The sequence below is a fragment of the Acanthopagrus latus genome, chromosome 21 (genome assembly GCF_904848185.1).
Source record: "Acanthopagrus latus isolate v.2019 chromosome 21, fAcaLat1.1, whole genome shotgun sequence".
Classification (NCBI taxonomy): Eukaryota; Metazoa; Chordata; class Actinopteri; order Spariformes; family Sparidae; genus Acanthopagrus; species Acanthopagrus latus.
The window spans coordinates 10316452-10338774 of NC_051059.1; the positions used below are offsets into that span (position 1 = coordinate 10316452).

The window sequence follows — 22323 nt, forward strand, 5'->3', positions numbered from 1 at the left end:
ACTGATACCGCCAAAAAATTGATTTTAAAAAACATTATTAAAACTGATTTAAATATTCAGAATTTGTATTTATTGTTACTTTAATATAATTGACAACACTTGCATATGTAGACATTGTTCATTATGCACAGATTTAGTCGCTAGTATAAAACAATATATCATACCATTTTATGCAGAAATGTATGCAATATATATGCTGACTTTATAATGACACAAAAATAAACCCCTCAAAGAGAAAGCAAAATTTATTTGATTTTTATTATTACCAGTAACTATCTCACCACCAATTTTTTTGCAGTTGTGAGTAGTTTGTCCAAATCTGTCGTGGTTTGCATTGTGGGACATATCTGAAGTGTACAACAGCAGAATAAAAACAGAAGACTCCAGAGCCACAAATAAAATCTGCAAAGGAAGAAATCAAGTAGAAGAAAAGCAGACACGTTTTGAAGAGTAAATTTGGAACATTTTAGATGTGACCCTCCTGGAATCTACTAGAAGGACGACAGAAGGTTCGTCTCGAGTGTAAATAATATAATGCAGCAGTAATATTGAATTACTTCCCAGTGTCGGTTGCACACACACTCTGACTGCATGGTGTGGTTTTCACAACTACCTGAGAGACTGGGGAGTCTCAAGGAATTGCCTCCTAGATGCAAGCTGTCTAGACCCAGTGGTCCTACTTTTTTTTTTTTTTTTAAACCTGGGACCCAAAAGTGAAATGCAGTCATTCATAGTTGAATATGTTAGGAATATTTTCACAGGATGTGTGTGAAATCTTTCTCTGTCTCATGACTCTTTTGGTTTAGAGTGGTATTTTTGTATGCTGAAAAGTGTCTTCTTGACCACAACAAAACATAACATTAACCTTAAAATGAGTTTTCTACGAGTATCCCCATAACATTAAGACATAACCAGTCAGAAAACTAACTTCACCTGTAGTGCCTGAACAAACAAAGATTCTCATGATTCGGGGTTTCACTTTTAATTATCTGTGCTGTCTGTCACTAAATTGAGTACATACTTTCCTCTCAGAACGGAACAAACAAAATGAAACACTTCACACTGGAACATGTGTTGACTTTGATCTTGTAAATATTGCTTGTAAAAAAAAAACAAGAAAAGCATTTGAAGGATCAACTCTGTACTATTTGATTGATCACCTCTCTGTTGTCGGATATGAAACTGGAAAGAAGGCAGCACACATATGAAATTGATTTGAGCATTTATCTCAATATAAGTGCTGTATTGTAGGCAACTGGACTTGAAGACATTTCACCTCTCATTCACGAGGCATTTATCTCAGTTTTTCCAAAAGAAAATGGTTTAACCATGTGCTTTGTCATACACAAGATGTTCTCTGAGACCGAGATTGAGGAGCCTGAAATAAAATGTCTGTATAATCTACCATGTCTTACATGTCTTTTACATTGAATTGGATTTTGTCGTCCAAGTCAGGCAGTCGTGTAGTCATCCCCCACATTAGAGTCCACTTCTGGTGGCAGTGTGTGACTCTTCAGTGCATTTCCATTTCTGTTTTCTGATATGCTCTTCATCACTGTGCATTCTTTTTTTCTTATTTGACTAGATTTTTCATCAGTGTTGTACAGCTTAATCTGCAGATTGTTTCCACAGTTCATTAATCTATCGCTTATTTGCTGTGTAATGTCTAAATTTGTGGCGAACACTCATCACAATTTTGCAGAGCCCAAAGTGGCGTCTTCAATTTGTCCAGCTGACAGTTTGAAGACTCTTCATTTACTGCCATTAATCACAAAGAAAAGCAGGAAATCCTCAAAAATGTTGACATTTAAGCTTGAAAAAATACTGAAACAATTGATCAATAATCAAAGTAGTTGGTCCTTATTCATTTCTTTCAATGACTAATCATTGCAGCTCTCTCTGAAAATCTACCCGATGAGTCAGAGGGACAAACAAGGGAAATTAATTTTGTCATGACCGCTCAGAAACAAGGGCACTACCAACCCAAATCGAAATTCTCGTCCACAATTCTAAAAATTTCTTTCAGTCAACAAATCGCTTAATCCAATTATTATTCCAGGTTTACAGCTCAGTGGCATTAACCTTTACTCAACAGCTGTTTTTGTCTTTCTCAGGTCTCGACTCCAAGACCTTGTACAGGACAGCTGATTCCTCAGGTTCAGAAAGCCCAGTGTACACCCTGTGCTCAGGTGAGTTAGTCCAAGCCAGAGTATCTATATTTTAATCTGAGTTCAGTAACTATGTATGTTGGAGAAAATTGCAGTACAGAAAAGCCAAACTGGGCTTGAGATCACCTAAAAGCAGTATCAGTGGTTTGTCCTCCAGAGAGCGCTGACATGCTAACATTTTCAGCTGTAGTATATCCTGCTTCCTATGTGTCATGGTGATTTTGTTATCCACAGTATAATTGATTTTCTAAGCAGTTCTCTCCACATTTCACAAGTTACATTATCTTTTTTTTTTTTTTTTTTTACATTAATGGAAGGAGTCATCTTCTGTTGGACATCTCACCGACCTCTTTAAGACTGAGAGAGATTCAACCCACAGCACTCACAGATTAAACTGTTCACGTTCAGGTGTCTTTGTGGGTGAGAGTGGTGGGTTTTTGTCTTGTCATAAATCGACTTTAAATGTCTTTGTGTATGTCTCTTGGCAGAGAGTGATCAGAAAGATGTGGGTCCCCTATCTGAGTGTGTCCTACGCTACCTGAGAGACCTCCCGTCACCCGTCATCCCTGCCTGTATTTACCCTCACCTTCAAACGGCTGTCACACTGCAGCAGCAGGTCATACAGCAGTCAGCAGGTGGGTCGTCCGCTAATCACCGTTTTTTTTAAATTAGGGAATTGTGTCACTAAAGTGTCATCTTTAATGTATCTAGTTACTGTGTAGCTTGTTGATGGAGGTTGGTTGGTTTGCCTACTTTCTGCATATATTATGAATACACATTTGCTTCTCACTTCAAGTCAAGTAAAAGATGCGTAGTGTCTGTATGCGTATGACAACCAATCTCATTACTGGCTGTTCACTGCTGCTAAACATATTATAAGCAACAGTCGAATTTTTTTGTTCTTTGATTGTCTGTCATAAGGACACATGGCACTGATATTATCATGTAGCCTCTGTGAGTGGCGAAATATGGTAGGAAAATCAATCGATCCTCAAAGTCAAACAGATAGGGGACTTGGAGTGTCTGATAAAAACATGGACACATAAACTACATTACCATACAACCAAATCATAACTTTTACAAAAAAAAATAAATAAAATTAAAGCGATTACATATTTTCTGTGATGGCTAATTCATCTTAAGAGAGATTCAAGTTACTGCAGGATGATGTTATTCAGAGTGAAACTCTCATCAAAATGCAACCTAGGGTCTTTTAGTGAATGTACCTGAGTCAAACGTTTGTTTAAAAGCATAGTTACAACGAAAGCGCCACTTTGAAGATTGAATTGTCGTTTTTGGGTCAAAATCATTTTCACTGGAGGGGCAATTTCACGATAGCATTAAAATCGCTATTTTTAAACAAACAAGGCTCGACACAACATGGAACTTTGCTCATAGTATCACCAGGGTCTCTACACATAAACACGAGCATTGCGAACATTGTTTGTGTACACAGAACTCACTAAAAAGAGAGTTTTTGAACAAGTCACGTTAGCAGTTGCTTGTTCGCTCACCGCCACCCTGCCAGTCGAGAATCTCTGAATGCGATGTAACAGGGAGGTGAGTTAAGGTTGAATGCTCCTAAAGCTTAGTTCCATATGAATGCATGGATAATTCGTTGTTTTGTCGTTAGCGAAAAACAATATTGACCTTGAAGTTGAAAAAGGAGCCTCATATAAGAAACAATACTATAATCAAAAGCCGGAAAAGTCACGTGAGATATTGCGTTGATAGTCGTTGCCGGAAGACAGCGTTCCACCATGTTATGTTGCATATCGACACTTTTGGGAAAACACAACTAGTAAAGTGAGTTGTTCAAAAACCTTCTTTTTAGTAAAGTCTTTGTACACAAACAATGTTCTGAATGCTTGTGTTCATGTATAGAGACCCTGGTGATTAGCTCATCTGTGCTTGAAAGGGGTGAAATAATCTCATCCGGTTGTTTTAAGAAACATTTTTTGGGCTCATTTGTAGAAAAAATTTTGATTTTATTTAGTGAAGACACAAAGGAGATTTTGTGACCCAAAATGAGCAGCTGCTAATGTTGTGTTAATTGATATACAGGCACCTATCATAGTTTCAATAACTTTAAGTAAAAGAATTGCATGAGGCCTACTCTGAGACTTATTTGCAGCTGATCGAGGGTAGTCGCATGTCAATGTTGAGAAAATGGGGTCAAGTGTCGGGTGAGGATGATCTCACTGAGGTATGCCAGAAATGCTCCAGCTGATTCTCCTCTGCACAAAGGGACATCATGATTTCATTTCAGATAGATGCTTGAGGTATTCAGAGATATGCACTGACCCCCTTTCTCTGTTGATTATGCATTGGACTTTCCGATGCGGGCTAATTTTTAGCATAACGTTACCTTATCTTTAATATCTGAACTCTCCTCCAACTCTCCTCCTTTGGTTAATTGGTATCAGTAGTTTACGTCCTCTTCATGGTTGTTTGAATACCTCCTCTAGATGGCGCAGTCGCTGGAAGCTATGACAGAGAGGTGAGCCTGGTCCTGGAAAGCTCCACCACCGTCCCTCTTCATCACCGTCTCACCCTGCAGTTCCTCCTGACACACCTCTCCAAGGTCACCCAGGCACAGGCCAGCAACGGCCTGGACACACACACGTTGGGACAAATATTTGGACCGTTGCTGATACGGACAGGCCCGTCGACCTTGTGGTAAGTTTGCTTGATGGCTTGTTGGTTGTGAAGCTGAATAAATGTGCATCCTCAGTAAAGCGTTAGGCAAGTCAAATTGGGGGTCTCAGCTGTGTGGTAACAGACGTACCATTGAACTGATTTATTTGCAGGTTGCCTATGGATGAGGAGTTCCCTGCTCTTGTGGTGGAGAGGCTGCTGATAGAAAGAACTATAGAGCAAGACCTCACCCCTCCAGGTAAGTTATTCTTAAGGCTAAACCTTGTTTATGTTACAGTGTAGTACACAGACATTTTTTATATGCAGTATAATGTTGGTTTTGTGGGCTTTGATACACTTATTAGTGTTCCTAAAATGTTCTTAGACTTGGTTTTAGCAGTTTGCAGGGAGTTTGTGTGTTACATGAAAGTTTGTATCCCTTCCATTATTGTCAAATGCCTACAATGGTGATCTTTGTGTGTTTATGTTTGTGTCTGTTTCCAGTTCTTCCAGCAAAGCCAGTTAAGTCAAAAATGGCACCAACAGCCATGACAGACACGAGCGGCCTGCTGAACGATGCTGAGTGGTACTGGGGAGAAATCTCCAGGTAAATTATGAACATAGATTATTACTGTTGAATTAGAGTTAATTCTGTTTTCTTTTTTTAAAGTATTGTATAAAGGTGTAGATGGCAGTGAATGAGGATCATTGTGTACCAATACCAATCCACTATACATCAGAGAGCATCTTATCTTATTATTATGTTATATTGAAGCTGGTCAAAGTTGGTGTTCTTGAAGTAAATGCTGCATGTCATCATATTTGCAGAGAGGAGGTTAATGAGAAGCTGCGAGACACACCAGATGGCACCTTTCTGGTCCGAGATGCCTCCAGTAAGCTGGAGGGCGAGTACACTCTCACCCTCAGGTAAAGCAACACTTCTAGTTTAAGGTTCTTTGTCTGCAGTATTGAAAGACTGTCTCCCACACCTGTTTGAACCACATTTGAGTCAACTGAACAGTACAATAGACGTGAAAAAAATGAATCAAAAAAGACATTCAACCGTAGGAAACTAAACCAGCTAAACATCCTCTGACTTTTCTCGTCTTTTCTCATTTGTCTCCCTCTGCAGGAAAGGAGGGAACAACAAGCTAATAAAGATTTACCACCGAGATGGAAGGTACGGCTTCTCTGAGCCTCTTACCTTCCTGACTGTAGTAGAGCTCATCCATCACTACCGCCACGAGTCTCTGGCCCAGTACAATGCCAAACTGGACACCAAGCTTCTGTACCCTGTTTCCAAATACCAACAGGTTGTTGATGCAGTTTGTTCATTGTTGAGTCTCCAAATTGACATCATAAACTTTTTATCATCACTTTCAACTACAAGATAAATCCATCTACAAGCATCCTTTGTTTCATTGTTTTATTAATCAAAGTTGTATTTTTTTGCTCTTATCGGCATTTTGCACGGCTCAGCTGGTGAAGGAGAACAGTATAGAGGAAGTGGGAGAGCAGCTGAAGGTATATCATGAGCAGTACCAGGAGAAGAGCCGAGAGTACGACTCCCTGTATGAGGAGTACACACGCACCTCACAGGTACAACACAGCGACCCATTTAAGTTACCCAAATATTGGAGTAAGATAGTATGCATCCACACTGCTATATCAATAGCTGAAGATAAAATGATATAGAACAAGTCACAGTCTGTCCTTCTTTTCCACAGGAGCTGCAGATGAAACGCACAGCCATCGAGGCCTTCAATGAGACCATCAAGATCTTTGAGGAGCAGTGTGAGACTCAGGAGCGCTACAGCAGAGAGTCTCTGGAACGATTCCAACGGGAGGGCAACGAGAAAGAGATTCAAAAGTAAAATTACATTTTTTGTGCTTGATATTCTTAAAAATACTGGTTTCATTTAACTGCAAAAGCAAAACAGTGTCAGTTCAAAGTGGGAAGATGAAACGGATTAATTCAATTTCTTTCACCGAGCTCACTTAAGACATTTGTAGACCTAATTCTGTCATTCTGTCAATTCAGGATCCAGAGCAACTCGGAGCGTTTGAAGTCTCGTGTGAAGGAGATTCACGACAGCAAGCGTAAGCTGGAGCAGGACCTGAGAGAGCAGGTCACTGACAACAGGGAGATCGACAAGAAGATGAACAGCCTCAAGCCGGATCTCATGCAGCTCCGCAAAATCAGAGACCAGTACTTGATGTAAGGAGAACACATTTAGGATTTACATGTCTTCGTGTTCTGATTTCGCTGTAGAGGATGTGTGTTATGTAAAAGGTCAATGTCAGCATTTAATCGTTCTGGTTTTGCAGATGGCTGACACAGAAGGGGACGAGACAGAAGAAGATTAACGAATGGCTGGGCATAAAGAATGACGCTGATGAGTGAGTGTTCGAGACAGAGTACCAGCTCAGCAACTTGTGCTGTGATGACTGGGTGCTGTAATATCTCCACCTGTAATTTAGAGAGTGTTTTGTTTCTGATCAAGTGTCTGCTGTTCTACTTCCAGCTCCTACTCATTAGAAGAGGACGAAGGCTCGCCCCACCATGATGAGTGTACCTGGTATGTGGGTGACATCAAACGCACCCAGGCTGAAGAAATGCTGAGAGGCAAATGTGACGGGACCTTCCTCATCCGTGAGAGCCAATCACAGAAAGGCTCGTACGCCTGCTCTGTGGTGTAAGTTCTGTTTGTACCTGAAGGGTCTTGTTAGTGTTGTATGATCATGTATTTTGTGATTTTGTGTGAAGCATCTTTAAAAATGACCTCTGTGCTTCTTTCCAGTGTGGAGGGTGATACCAAGCACTGCGTCATCTACAAGACAGCCACAGGTTATGGATTCGCCGAGCCCTACAATCTGTACTCATCCCTCAAAGACCTGGTGCTCCACTACAAAAACGTCTCCTTGGTCCAACACAACGACCAGCTGAATGTAAACCTGGCATACCCAGTCCTGGCCCGCTCTCAGAACCAGAACCAGCACCCCAGATGAATCATCCACCAGCAGTGTCAGACGCCAACCAGGGTGGGGAAACAAAAATTGTACTTATACTTATTCGGGAAAGAATGAACCTCTGAACAATGCTTCTTCTTGTTTAAGTGGTGGTAAAAAAATAGACTCAAGAGCCACATTGTAAAATCCATAGGTTTTTTTTGGCTGGAGACTGGTGCTAATTCCCTACACAGACCCCAGTCCAACAAAGAGCACTCCTTGCTAACAGCATAGCTTCAAAATAAGCACACTATTACCAGTAATGAAGCACTGTACAGTTAGCCTGGCTGATGTGGTGAGTTTTACCTCAGCCAGCCATGACTCTACAGTGTCAGTTATGGAAAAAATAAAAGCGTGAAATTCACAAAGAAAATACCTTTGATACAGAGAAAAACTAAAAGAAGACAAAATAAGCACACAAAAAACTTTTGTTTTTCAAGATCATGGAAAAGAGGAGAGAAACCAGATGGATGGCTGATGGGAAAATTTACAGGAGGCGCTTCTGTTTTTGTTTTGCCTTGAACACGTGATAACTGTCCATAGACAAAGGCCTGAACTGTCATCTCCCAGACTGCCTGCGAACTCTCCATCGACAAAAGCCTGAGTTGTCATCCACCGCAAGGACTGGCTTGGCTGAACCAGGCTGCTCGCTTCACACCTAAAGGCGGCTGAGAAAAAAATGTGGATTGGGGGGGATGTAGTCACTGGGGCTGAGAGGGGAGGGGAGGATGTGGGAGGGAAGGGGAGAGAAATTGCTGGGGGTTGATGCTTTTTAGCAGTCGATCGAATTTAAAGCTTGCATAAGTGCCATAGTAATAGCTTTGAATGACCACAAGCCTGTGTCATGAGAACAAGGAGACACGTTGAAAGAAGGATGGAGAGAGCGAGCGGCCATCGACATAGACGAAGCTACAGCTTTAAAAGATACACACATATAGGTATATTTTTTATGAGATGATCTTTATTTCCAGCTGCTTTGGCTTGTCGCTCTCTCTCTGTGGGCCTCCTTTTGAATCGACGAGGTACAACTTACAGTAAAATGAAAACTGTATTACAGGATAGCAAACACGTGGTACATATTTGGTGTATTGTGAGTATAGAATGACTTCTTAATCACATTGCGCTAAATGGACAGGTACATTGATAAATGCAGTTCCACATTATTCAGGTTTCCCTGTAAATGGAAATAGTGGAAAGAATCCTGCATCATACGTCTCTTTGTTTCACTTCTTCCTTCTTCGTTCATCCTCTTTAATACTGTAGCACCTGTAGCCATTGACTAATGGCATAACTGTTAGTGCTCCTCTTACGTGTCTTCTTTCTATACGCTTAAGACACTCGCAGAGCATTGATCTATGTGATTATTGTATCCTCGGTACTGTATTTGCCTCGTCTCTAGTTAGATTAGACTGTTTTAGCGGTACAATGTCTTTGCAGATGTTTATTGTTGTTTTTTCGATTCAGATTTACTCACGGTACTTCCTGCTTACCGCCCTCGCGCTCGACTGTTTGTTTCATCACAAGCTTGACTCACAGAGCTGTAGAACATTGATGTACAAAAAAAAAAAGAAAGAAAGAAAGCAGTAATATAACTCGTGTACAGTATATTTCAGACACACATGCAGTCATTGTATGTGACCTTATACAGTTTCATGGCTGTGTTTTCTTTATGTTTTCAGAATATTTGCTATGCTCTTAGATTCTGTTTAAGGATGCACAGTATCCAGCTAATGTGAGCCAAATGAAGGATGTCTTTTCATGTAGCAAGAAAGAAAAGAAAAAAAAAAGAACCAGTCCTTTTTGCCATAAAGCGTGGCCTCTGTGGTCTGAGAGATTATCTAGTACAGTATGCATGGAGTCCTTCATTTGGGTTGTTGTTTTTCATTTTATACTTGGCACCAGTTGTACTTTTTGCAGTGCATTTACAGTATGATGTGTGGTAGTACAGTACTATGCACAACACAGTCGTATGTGGATAAGAATAAGTTTAAGATTTACAGTTCTCGTATCAGTTCCCTCCCTCTGTTCTGTGCTGTGGCAGTGAATGTCTCCTTGTTTTTCCCTCGTGTTCATTCGGCATGAGGTAAAGATTGTACCATCTTTGTTCTATGTCACTTAAAAAGCACAGTTCATTTTTCTGAAGGGAGGGTTATTCAGTTATACTCGCGTGGTGGTCGATGAAAAAGAAGAGAGTCGTCACATGATGCCTCATTTAAATTTGATTTACATGATTGATTTTTTTAGGATGAATGAATATGAATAACCTCTCAAAATTCTTGCATATACAGGACTCAGATTGCCAAAAAAGAAAAAGTATTTTTGTAGAGAGGCAGTCAAACATTATTGGCAGTTGGAAGTTTTAGAAAAAAAAAAGATGCGCTGCTTTTAAAGGTTGCATATTTTTGTTGAGGAGGGAGAGAAAATTAGTAAAAAATACAGATTTACTCCACATTCAGATATTGATGAGAGTTGATTATTTTCATAGCAGTTCATATCAAATTTATGTTTAAATCTTCCAACAATGGTTTCGGCATTTCTGTTTATGAAATGTTGATCGACAAATTTCAGGTAGCAACATTTCATCCAAACAGACCGATCCCACTCTTACGTGAAACTCAGCTCAACCTGAATAGAAACCTAAAAATCGAGACATCAGTTTGATTTCAGTCAGGACGAATCAACTGTACTGTACTTTGCACAGTTCTTGGCAATTAGAAAATCCCAAGAATTAAACTAGAGGTGATGGCGGTGCTTGTGATCAGAGGGCTATATAAACGTGAGTGAGAACGATTAGAAGTGCCTTTAGTCATTGTGATGAGCTCGTCTTCTCCTCCTCGTCAGTGGAGCGCTGCTCTACAAGACGGTGCCACCACCACCATACGCTGTGCCCCATCGTTCACACATTTACCATTTATCGAAGACTAAAAGGGTATCTGGCAAATGAGCATAGTTGTGTGTGATTGTGTGTGTCTGTGTGTGTGTGTGTGTGTGTGTGTGTGTGTGTGTGTGTGTGTGTGTTAGAGCAAGTCTGAGCATGTTCTAGATAAAAGAGTGTCAGATTTTAGTTGTGCCTCTTTGTTGTTACATCTATAGTTGTTACATATTCCTTCTTTCTATGGTGGGGGCTGTACAGTAGCTTGGTGCTTTCTTTCACTGTGCACCAAAGCTAGATTTCTTTGGTGTCTTTTTCATTTTCTTTTTTTTTTTTTTTGATTTGTCTGGTATATTTTTGAATAAAACTCAGATAAGATAGAAATGTGAACCGTACACATCCCAGCCCAGTTGTTTGAAGCTCATTTGATAAGCTCTCAAGTTAATGCATGCAGCATTTCTTCAGTGTTTTGTATTAAGAGTCAGTTCCTTTGTCAACGGGCAATCTGGTTGCGTCATCCACCACTGCTGACACATCCTTTTATCATCCAGTTTGTTGGACCAACACTTTTGTGACTGCACTTTTTTTCTGTTCCACACACTCTGAGTAGTGTGTTTAACGCCCAACAACCATTCAACTCACAGACAGTGGTGAAGCTCAGTTGTCAATAGTGTTTTTACTTGATAAGGTTTAAGGTCTTTCCATACAGTATATCGGGAATGATTGATGATTTTCTTTATGATATAGTATACAGTGTACAGTATATGCTTTTTGTTGTTTTTGCAGTCAACAACTGTCATGTAATTTTGATGCTTTTGACTGATTGTGTTCATGATAGAGTTAGTTTTAGTATGTGGTCTGATTAAACTCTGTATTACTTATCAAAACAACTTTAAGGAGAGCTGCTCGCTCATTATGCAATTTGTGCCCACACAGCGAAACTGTCCAACTTAACAAGATGGATATCGTTCATTCATTTAAAGGGTTGGACCACCCCAATTACAGAAAGATATATTTTTTTACTTATTCCCAGTGGTATCCATTCATACAGATATATTCCGGAAGAAGTAGACCCTAAGAGAAGTGTTCACCGTGAGGTCTGTAGATTATCCAGAGTCACCGGATTTCAAATGTAATTTTCTTCAGTGTCATTAGCAGTACAAACAAAATTCTGTTGACCTCCATTTTACTCGTGAGGGGACAGAGATTTCAAATGTGGCTATATTTGGCTATACCTGGAGCTTACCAGGTTAAAGGCTCAGCACATTCGAGTGAAACTAAATGCATAACTGGATACTACTAAGTGAAAGTGAAAACTTGCATCTCGGGTTTTTTGGGGCGGAATTTGCGGAATCCAACCACACACAAACATCATGCCAATGGAGCGACTTAATCCCAAAAGCATTCTGCTTCCATTTGAGCGGTTTGCTTAAAGAAAAATAGAAATGTTAAACTCAATATCGTCCTGCATCACTTGTTAAGATGAACATTTTTGCAGTGTAGACAAACAGTTTCATCTGCCATAAATGCCATGTTAATCACAGATGGTTAATAGCTAGAAGCAATGCAACTTTAGTAGCAATGAAACCAGTGAGAAATGGGCAGAAGATGAAGATTTTATTGCGCTTTGACTTAGAGTCAAGACTTTAATCCCAGTTTTGGTATATTTACTCTGAAACTCAAAGCTTTCATCCTGCTCATTAGTTAGATACGCATCTGTGTCGGAGCTTCTTGAAAAGCATTTTTTTCCATACGACGAATGATCATTTGAGGAATTAAATATTTTTTCATCGGCTTTGGTATACTGTAAACCATATTTGTTGAACTGGCCTCACACACAAAGCACATCTTTCGCTGACTACAAAGAAAGACATATATTTGGTGTCTGTTAAGGTTTGAAGAATGAGAGACATACTAGAGAATAATATTTTGAAATATATACTTAGATTTCTATATTTTTGGATGATGTAATTCTGATTTGGACTGTGCTTGAAACAAATCAGAAGGAGGCTTCGATGTGAACACGATGTTTAGACTTGCTCCACGGCTGCTTTTGTATCCGGGCAGTTATTGAAACGCAAGCATTTTATTTTGTTTGTTACTAATCAGCTGCAGTGAGCTTCATCATGATCAGCAGCGAACTTTGTGGTCACGGTTGATCAACATAATCTATTACGCATGATTATCAGGTGCATTCAGAGGATGAAGCAAGCTTATGTACATGTGTTAATATTTACAGAGCTGAGTCTATATGTTAAATGCAGTCTTGGCTGCTTTGCATTTATTAAATATTAGAGAGGAGTTGTTTCTTTTTTTTTTTGATTGAACTTGAGAATCTGTTTTGTTATTTGGAAGATTCTGGGTTTTTTGAGTAGACTTGAGTGTTAAAGTTGCACCACAAAAGATACACTTAGGATGCGGGTGCAGAGATCCACCACTGGCGCTGCATCTTCCCGCTGCGTCGTCCTTTGGTTGATCTCTGCGGATGCTGAAGGGTTTTTTGTTTGGTTTTTTCTGGCCTGGACTTACACACAAACAGGCAGAATTAAAAAGGTACAAGATTCGACGGTTCATGATCACTCCTTTGTACACGGAACAATGATGGCATTAGAAAGTGTTCTTTTATGGTGTCTGAGTGTGTTTTTTTTTTTGTTTGTTTTTTTGTTTTGTTTTTTATTTGGCTTTTTAAAAAAGCTGATAGATTTGTCTGTCCAGTGTTGGTTATTTTTTGTTTGTTTGTTTATATCTGTTAATGATAACTTTACAGAGCCTATAAAAAAAAAAAATAAGCTAGCTTGAAAATTTTTTCCTCAATACAGAAAAAAAAAGAAATACAAATGTTTACAATATGTAATTAACCAAATAGTAAATGCGTTTGAAAATCAATCTGTCTGTCCCTCAAAGTGGCTGTGATAGATTGATTTATATTTCATTATTTCCTGTCATTTTAAACTTGAAAATGTTATGACTGCTTGTTCTGTTTTTCTCTGTTCCGGTTCGTTCCTTTTGTTTTTTAAACTTAGAAGAACAGTGCTCCCTCACTTTCAAAAGAATAACTCAACAGGATAGTTCAACAGGATGAATTGTTCCATGGTACTCATCAGTCTTTGTCATTCTCTACCTGCTGACTACTTCACCTTACACTGAGCCTTGTATATGCAGGACTGAATCCTAACTTGAGACGCTGTTGCATCTTTTGCTGTTTATTTTATGTACAGTACAGTAGATTTCTGGTGTTTCTCAGTTCAAAGAATTTATGGAGTATGATACCCACAAGTTGTGAATAACGGTCAAAACATGCCACTTGGTGAACATGCTTGAGTACAGTTTTAGTACATACACAAAGTTGGAAATTCAGGAATAACTATCAAGAGGCATCCTGTTCTTGATTTTGCACTACAGAGCAAATTATACTCAAATGGAAAGCTGAATCAGTTGGTTGACTAATTTTTAAGACCAAAATATATCCACTAGTCTCAGCTGGTGTGTGATTTCCATTTACATATGATGACATTAACAGCTGCACTTTCATTTCCCTTTATTCTGCCTGTATCCGATCTCCTCACATCATTACTTCTCAGCGAAAGGTTGCCATTTGTGTGATTATTCTGATGGCAATGTTGTAGTATTTTTCACTGGTGTACAGTAGTTCATATTCAAGACCCAACTGCACGTTGGAGACCAGACTGGCAGCGATCCATTTGGCAACATACAGGACAATATTACAGAGCAGCAACAATTCAAAACATGTATTTTTACACTAATAACAAGGCGGCGTCCTGTCTCCGTAGCTCTAACATGTTGCCCGACAAGTTGCCTCATGTATCGCTGCCTCAGCAGCAGCAACAGGTTCTTAATGCATAGCAAAGAATGATGTGGTTTTCTCTTTCTTTCAAAAACGATGAATGGAAATGCATGGGGCAGTCAGATAAAGCTACTCTACACCAAAGTGCAATTGAACTCAGAGGGAGCACTGTTGTTTCAGCCAGTAGAGGCCTATTGGTTGAGATGTGCCCAACCCCCTATGCACGAAAAAGACGGTTACTCTTCTTCTCTTGTGTTATATCCTCCCTCCGTTGGTCTGTCTTGATTCAGATACGACATTTCTTTCTTTCTCTCTCGTGTACAGCTTGCTTCAGAGTTGTGTTTGTCCTCAGACAGGTACTCTTTCATCTGTACGGTTCTTTCTTTAGGCTGATGCAATGATTTTAAAAAGACAATAAAAGATATATGAAATGAATCTTTAGGTGCACTGTTATTTGTTTTGATGTGTTTTTCTTCTTCTTTGTTTTATGGTTATGAGCCAGTCATCACCTTGTCACACTTTAACACACTCATATTTTCATGTCCTAGTTAGGCCCTGGTTGACTGTCCTGGGGTTAAACATGATGGCATCCCTCCTCTGTGGCACTCGCTGTAATAAGGCAATGGTTCCCAACTTTTTTTCTGCAGGGCTCCCCTCATGTGGATAACAACATTTATCAAGAATTTATTTTATACATTTTCTGGAATTAAGACAGAACTGCAACATCACTGTGACGTTTTACTGACAAAAAATAAGGAACAAGTCAGTTTATAGTGGAAGCAGGGGAAAAAAAGCATGCATGTTCCCTAAAATTGTACCACCAGCATTCTTTGCTGTCAACAGCTTTTCTAACAATTGCTCATCACTCCCTCCTTGTACATCCCCGTCTTTGTTTTGGCAGTCATAACTGTGATAACTCTGGGCCTCCAAGGGGTCCTGCTGTTATTGACACTTTTTTGTTCTGACTTCAATTGCACGGCAATGAGTCTCTCATTGTTCCTTTTTGTATAATAAGTAAAGTTTTAAAATAAAACAGAAATGCAGTGAAGAAGAGGACTGCCAGCAAGGGAGCCTAAACAAGGTTTGCTGTATTTATGTAGTGGCAACAAGGATTTTATTATTAAAAGTCCTCTTCACAAATGTTTCATGAGGAAGGAAATTGATTTCAACACCAGCCTCAAGGACACTTAAAGTACATCTCGGTGAGCAACACAAAAAGCAGATATAAAAGGGCACCTTAAAGAGAAAAAAATCTCACTTCCTTTTAACTGTTAACAGTCTTCACACTGGCCGTTTGGTTTGGTATTAAGCAAGAAGGCTTCATAATGAGGTCAGTGGTGTAACCAGAGTAACCAGGACTTTTCTTTTCTAGAGAGATATTTTTGTTGATGTGAGTACTGCTGAAAAATGTAATTACTCAATGTTGTGAGAACCACAAAGAAAAACACTTCCACTGAATCAGCTGGGGGGAATATCTCAGACACCCAAACTATCCGAACGTCTAAATGCCAAGAGAGAGAAGTGACACTTTCTCATTCAGTAAAACAAACACTTTTTACACACTGGCTGCTTTGATTTTACCTGTAACACTACAAACCAAAACTCATGAAAACAGACAGGAAGCAGAGTGAATCATGCAGAGCTGTGCCGTCTCATGTCTGCCTTTTACTGTCTCTGTCCTGGTTTTACAGGAGAGCTGGGAGAGATCATGTGAGAGTCACCAGGTAAAATCTTCCGTCAAGTTCAAGGGTTTGTCATGTTTTGCTGCCTTGTGTTCTTTTTTAAGACTCTTCTTGAGCAACACCTATGGACTGAGGAACTCAGCAGTTGCATGACATGACATGTTCATACTGTGCAGACAACAACCTAGGTCAACTGATCACAAGACTGAAACTCATCTGTATTTTTTTTTTTTTTTCTTTTTCATTTTCCTCAGTAGGCTCTTTAACAATTCCTAGAAAGAATCCCACCTGGTCAAGACCTAAATAAAGTAGATGGCATGACAGCTGTGCTTTAGGTATAATTCACCAAACTTAATTCAACCTCCTCTATATTTACAGAATACACTTTGCCCAGTGCATTAGGGAGTAATTACAGCAACATAACCTGTTTTTCAAAGCTTTACCCTAACATGAATAACTCCAACGTATAATGCTTTACTCATTTCTTCAATTTCCAGTGCATCCCAACATTTGTGAAACTGTTCTGCGTATTGTTTGTAGACCACTTCCTTCTGAAGAACATACAACGTTTAGTTCATATCGATATCTAAATCAACTAAAGTATGTTCAGGGAGTGAATAGCTGCATGAGGTCTACACGTCTCATGACATTTTGACTCATTTCTGTGGAAACACATGTCCCCTGACCATCACAAAAGAGGCCTCGCTGTGCGGACGCCGTCTAGTAACAAGTGACGCGGTCCTCATAATATGACGGAGAGCCAATCAAAAAATGGGTCGCCTTCACGAGGAAGTATGGAGGAGTATTTAAAGTTTCACTGTGGAGAAGTCTAAACAGTCGGTCTCCGTTGTTTTGCTGGCGTCAAGTTGTTGTCTCTGTAGTCTAAATCCACCCTGAGCAGCTGAAGATGAAGGGCCCTTTGCTGCTAATTCTAACCATTTTGTTGAACACTCAGTTCGGCGGTGCCGTCCACTCCTCATGCACCTATTCTCCGCACAAGTGGTGCTCATCTCTGGGCTCAGCTATCAAATGCGGGGTAAGATTATTGATGCATTAACAGAGGGTTATGTTGTGTATTCTCTATTGTATAGTTGAAAAATTGTGTTGTTGGACGTCAAATGTCTGCGAAAATCACAGCACATCTCAGATTTAACTGTTTCCGGTCACCCGTTCAAATCACTTCGCTGGATAAAAGTGCAGGAAACTATGGCAACAGAGTTCAGCCTGACAACACGTCTACAGTTGGCTTCATTTGCTAGCTAGCAAACTATTTTCCTGCTGTAGCCAACCACGGAGTTTTCAACACGGAAGGCGCATTTAAACAAAACACTTAGAAGTGCCCACGCACAAAATATATACTCAAAATAACGGAGTCGGCGGATGGGACGTTGTTGTTCTGACATGTCTCATTGTTTCCTCGTCCAGTCTTTCTGTGTGACGTCATAACCGTGTCCCCCTACTAGCGTTATCGCTTTGAGTAAAGTTAGCCGAGTGTCACAAGGAACAGGTAGCCAAGTTATCTTGTGTATGCACAGTATGTTCTCCCTCATTGTTCCACAGCAAACTACCTGGTCGAGTCAGGAGCAGTTGAGCCAAGGAGGAAGTAAAATTTCAAAAATGTTAATTTCCCTCTGCAGGAAGTCTCTCTTTTGATCACACTCCAGTGAACAGAGGAATGGTAAATGCATGCAAATCCTCCTGTTTCATAAGTGTCTGAAGCACATCAGGTGTCATACAGTCAGAAACAAGCCATACATAACTGAGTTGTTGGCTGAGATTTTGTTTTGTTTTGTTTTTTGAGCTTATCTAAAAATGATATGGTAAGCCAAACTCACGATTAAATTTTTGCATAAATGTGTAAATATTACCACGGACTCCGAGCTCTCCTTAAGATGCCTCCAGATGGAAAATGGCCTGACCTTGCAGACCACAAACACTTAAGAAGGAGAAACTGGAGAGAGTAATCACATTAAAGTTAACCTCCCCATTGTCTCCCCCTTGTGCAGGTTTTTAAGCAGTGCCTTGAATCCAACTTCACCAGGTCTCATGATTCAGTCGATAAGGTCGAGGTGGCGCTCTACTATGAGAGTCTGTGTCCCGGCTGCAGGAATTTTTTCGTTTTCTCTCTCTTCCCGACCTGGTTAATGCTGGCTGACATCATGACCGTCACTTTGGTGCCCTATGGGAATGCACAGGTGAGCAGTGATTCAAGTACACCTTGGGTATAGACTGGAATTGTGTTTTCTCTATAAATGACGGTCTGATTAATGGTGTCTTTAAAGGATACGTGATGATTTGTTTTGTCTTACTAGATAAAAGAGACCACAGAAGGAAAGTCAATAAAAGGAAAACAAGCAATTTTAAAACACTAAATAATGAAATAAACATGGTTATCCTTGCGTGGATTTCCATTTTACTTTGCTGGCAACAAAGGGACAATCATATGATGCACTGTATGTCATAAAATGGCTGTGAAATAACATTTCTCATTTTATATTTTGACTTTGCTCCAACCCAGGAAAAAAATGTCACAGGGAAGTATGTTTTCGAGTGTCAGCACGGCAAAGAGGAATGTCTGGGCAACCTGATTGAGGTAGAGTTACAATTCAAACACACCAGGAGAGAAAAGAGCTGAATAATAATATAGCTTAAATTTGGAACTGTCATTTGTGTTGTGAAATGCATTCTGTTCATCTTCCAGAGTAGACAGGCAGTGTGGATTCTTGTTAATCTGAGGGTTGTAAAATACTAATTGTTCAAAGGAATGCTAAGTCTTCAAAATGCATATGTTTTTTATTCTCACCTGTAAATGGAGTCAGTATTGCCTTTTAGTAGTGTGAAAATGTTTACTTTGATGAATTGTTTGTTCTGTTCTTCTCAGACTTGTTTACTGAACATGACTGATCTGGCTATCCCAATGATCTTCTGTATGGAATCCTCCACTGATGTCATCAACAATGGCCAGATGGTAAGTAACACTGTGTGTGTGTGTGTGTGTGTGTGTGTGTGTGTGTGTGTGTGTGTGTTTGTATGTGTATGTGGGTACCCTTGTAATGGGCCACAATGATTTTCACAGACTCAGAAAATATAATTGTGACACAGCAGAATGACTGTAGTAAACATTACGTATCAATTTTTGTAATTGTTTTTTTGTCCTTTCAAATAAGGCTTGTGAAAAATAACAATTCATGTTTTTAAAAAAAATAACAGTTCACGTTTTTTCTATAAAGGTTGTTAGGACTTGGTGACCCAGTAGCTCAGTTGGTCGAGCACACAACCCGCATAACAGGCTTTGAGTCTGACCTGCAGCCCTCTGCTGCAAGTCATGTCCCTTCTCTCATCTGCAAGCTTTCCTATCAAAAAAAAAGCCATAAAACAGCCCAAAAAATACTTGGTACCCGTGATTGAGGGTCAGAGAAGCGGCTTGTCACTCAAATGAGAACAACTGGTCCACCTTAAAAGTCAGTCCATCTTAAGTGAGGGTTAGGGTTAGGGTCATTGTCACACATCTGTTTCTTGTCTCCACACTGATTTTTTGGTGACAGGAGTTTGCTACTTGTATAACCCTTATTAGTTTCTAAAAACATTGAAAATATAGAATCTTAAAAAATATTTCTTGATACTTGTCTTGCGATACACTCGTGGAATGTGATGCATGTGTGCTTTATCACTGTCGGAGAGTAGAGAGAGTGAGAAAACGGAGCTGCTACCTATGAATTGATACTGCAGAAGATACTGCTGCTAGTGTGTAGAATCAGAATGTATTGAAAAATCTTTATTTGACTACACTATTACACATTGTTTATTATTTCACTACTTCGGTTAATGTGTGTTTATTTACCTCGACTGTTGTTTAAAGTGCACAAAACTCTACAAACCTGACTTGAACTGGGGCGACGTCATGAAATGTGTGAATGGGGATCAGGGAAACCAGCTGATGCATCAGAATGCCTTGAAGACCAAAGCCCTGAACCCTCCACACGACTATGTACCCTGGGTGACCATTAATGGGGTAAGGCTTCCAGTCTTCTTTGTAGCAAAACCTACAGCCTTTCCGGCTTTCTGTGGAAAAACTAAACTTGAAAACCACTGTTTCTGCAATGCCCCCATTCTGCCACGGTCGCTGATGCTCATTTCTTACCCAAGCGATGTTACATTTTCAGCGATGAAGTGATCTTGATTGATTGTTTTGGCACTAGATTTGCCGCAAAGCTTCCATCTGTAAGCGACAGAGGGCTGTGACGGATGCGTGTTTGAAGCTACATCCTGATGCAACTCAAAGGCACAGCACAACAGAAGCCACTGTCTCACTGCCAAGCAACCTGAGACCAGTGGCATGAAAACAACTTGACACTGGAGTTAGCACTGAAACAACACCGTTAGAAACAAGTGAGGGGAAAACAGGAAAAACATCATGTCTTTATCGAGCTTCAGGCACAAGGAGAGAAGAGCTGAGGACTGTGTGGGGAACCTTATTTTTAACTTGCTTCATCAGATAAGGTGTGGACATAGCAACTTTAAAACAAATGTAGCAGTGTTCAGTCTAAAATCTAAATATTCAAAGATGTATGTATGTATGAAAAACTGAATATTTTATACTAGTTGGAATATAGGTCTCTAGTTTCTTCTCTGGAGTCCATTAATATATTCCCATACAAGCCAGTAAGAAGGGGATTATCATGTTGGACTGTGGGAAAATCACAAGCAGCAGTCTTGGCACCGTGGGGTGCCTCTGATAAGTGGATTCAGATTTCTTGACTATTACGCCACTGTCCAGAAAAATCTTCTTATCCAGTGATATTTTCCATATCAAGACTGTATCTGCTACAAAACTCTGCCATGAAATCATACTTTGGCTCTTACCAAGTAGAATGACAGATGGCTCATCAGAGCATTATACTTTTTTTTTTTTTTTTTTTTTTTAATCACAGCATGCAGTCTTTGTGACAAGTGAAACCCTCATGTCAGTTACTAACAATTTGACCTATTTTAAACTGCATCTGATGGTATTTTTTAATCTTTGTATGGCTTAAAGTTAGTGATTATCATATTTCTGTTAAAGCTGACACACATATAGCAAACTCACATTTATGTTCCGTAGGTGACACACCCATTCTGAACTAGTTAGTTCGAACAGCAGCCTTTTGTCATATGATGTGCCGGCTTTTTTGTTAACCTCTGTGGACGTGCTGTGGAAAACAGAATCAGCTGTGTACCTGTGTCTTTGTAGTTTTTGAAATAGTAAATTGTATTCCTTCGCAGGAGCACACAGAAGACCTGCAGGAGAAGGCCATGAACTCTCTCTTCAATCTGGTCTGCAGCCTGTACAAGGTAGAGTTAACTTCAATCAAATCCGAGTCATTCATTGCATGTGTTCTGCTCTTCTGTCTCCTAATGTAGTTTAACTGTGTTATAAAAGCGCAAGCAGCCACCGAGACTTGACCTTTAACCTCTAACAAGCTCTGCGTTTTTCTCTAGGGCAAAAAGCCTCCAGCCTGTGGTGGGAAACAGAAACACTTCAAAAGCCTCTGCCACAATGAGTGAAGGAGCAGCACCGCACACGCCTATATGCTCTTTCTGTTCCAGGTGTGGCCACTAAATAAGGAACACTGAGGAATGTCATCTGATAATTTTTTTTTTAATATGATTTTTCACTGTTTCTAAAAAGGGAAAACATTCACCTCACTTCAGATTTACTTTGTAAAGGAAAAAAAGTATTTTTTTTGTTTTTCAACATTGATATCACGCTCAGGGGTAAGCTGTACCTACAAAGCTTTGCATGACATGTGGTCACTTAAAGAGGGAAAAAAAGGTCATACAAAGGGGACGAGATGGTTAAATAAGTTGACTACATCTATCCATGTCCCAGGGGAAATAAAACAAACACTGATTTGGTTTATAGACATGTAGTTATAGTTCATGTAGAAATGGCTCATTGTTACACAGACACGTCATCACTCATATGCATTCTAATGCCGACACAACGTCACATTTTCACTACACATTTACATGGGTGAAAAAATTCAAGATTTAATTGCAGTGTCTACAGAAAATGTGAAAAAAAGAATCTTGTCAGTCAAATTCATCTCTAACTTTTTTTCTGTGTGTTTTGTCTCTTTTTTTGGCAAATAAATTGCACTCAAAATACAA

At 39.7% G+C, this 22323-nt stretch overlaps 2 protein-coding genes across 6 annotated transcripts in view; both read left to right on the top strand.

Moving 5' to 3' along the window:
• Window positions 1-14926, top strand: part of pik3r2 (phosphoinositide-3-kinase, regulatory subunit 2 (beta)) — a 34133-nt gene extending 19207 nt beyond the window's left edge. For 2 of the 3 annotated variants that reach the window (XM_037083911.1, XM_037083912.1), the window contains exons 4-16: window positions 2115-2189; window positions 2657-2803; window positions 4637-4847; window positions 4979-5064; window positions 5310-5412; window positions 5634-5732; window positions 5938-6118; window positions 6285-6404; window positions 6533-6675; window positions 6847-7023; window positions 7134-7205; window positions 7331-7501; window positions 7607-14926. In XM_037083911.1, coding sequence (XP_036939806.1) covers window positions 2115-2189; window positions 2657-2803; window positions 4637-4847; window positions 4979-5064; window positions 5310-5412; window positions 5634-5732; window positions 5938-6118; window positions 6285-6404; window positions 6533-6675; window positions 6847-7023; window positions 7134-7205; window positions 7331-7501; window positions 7607-7814 — 1793 coding nt within the window. In that variant the 3' untranslated portion in view covers window positions 7815-14926. The remainder of the gene's footprint in view (window positions 1-2114; window positions 2190-2656; window positions 2804-4636; window positions 4848-4978; window positions 5065-5309; window positions 5413-5633; window positions 5733-5937; window positions 6119-6284; window positions 6405-6532; window positions 6676-6846; window positions 7024-7133; window positions 7206-7330; window positions 7502-7606) is intronic. The other variant, XM_037083913.1, reaches the window with a different exon arrangement.
• Window positions 14927-16940: 2014 nt separating this feature from the next.
• On the top strand, window positions 16941-22323 carry ifi30 (IFI30 lysosomal thiol reductase). 3 transcript variants are annotated; one of them, XM_037084867.1, is made up of 7 exons: window positions 16944-17209; window positions 18180-18368; window positions 18692-18766; window positions 19055-19141; window positions 20033-20185; window positions 21436-21504; window positions 21652-22323. In XM_037084867.1, the coding sequence occupies exons 1-7, from the start codon at window positions 17081-17083 to the stop codon at window positions 21715-21717; spliced, it is 768 nt and encodes a 255-aa protein (XP_036940762.1). In that variant the 5' UTR covers window positions 16944-17080; the 3' UTR covers window positions 21718-22323. The 3 variants fall into 3 exon arrangements, with proteins under 3 accessions (XP_036940761.1, XP_036940763.1, XP_036940762.1); XM_037084866.1 differs by lacking the exons at window positions 21436-21504; window positions 21652-22323 and adding an exon at window positions 20373-21096 and having other exon boundaries at window positions 16941-17209; XM_037084868.1 differs by lacking the exon at window positions 20033-20185 and having other exon boundaries at window positions 16942-17209.

Coding starts and splice junctions, on each gene's coding strand:
- ifi30 (XM_037084866.1), top strand. CDS start 17,081: ATGAAGGGCCCTTTGCTGCTAATTCTAACCATTTTGTTGAACACTCAG. Junction 17,210..18,179: donor GCTCAGCTATCAAATGCGGG/GTAAGATTATTG, acceptor CCCCTTGTGCAG/GTTTTTAAGCAGTGCCTTGA. Junction 19,142..20,032: donor TCATCAACAATGGCCAGATG/GTAAGTAACACT, acceptor TGTTGTTTAAAG/TGCACAAAACTCTACAAACC.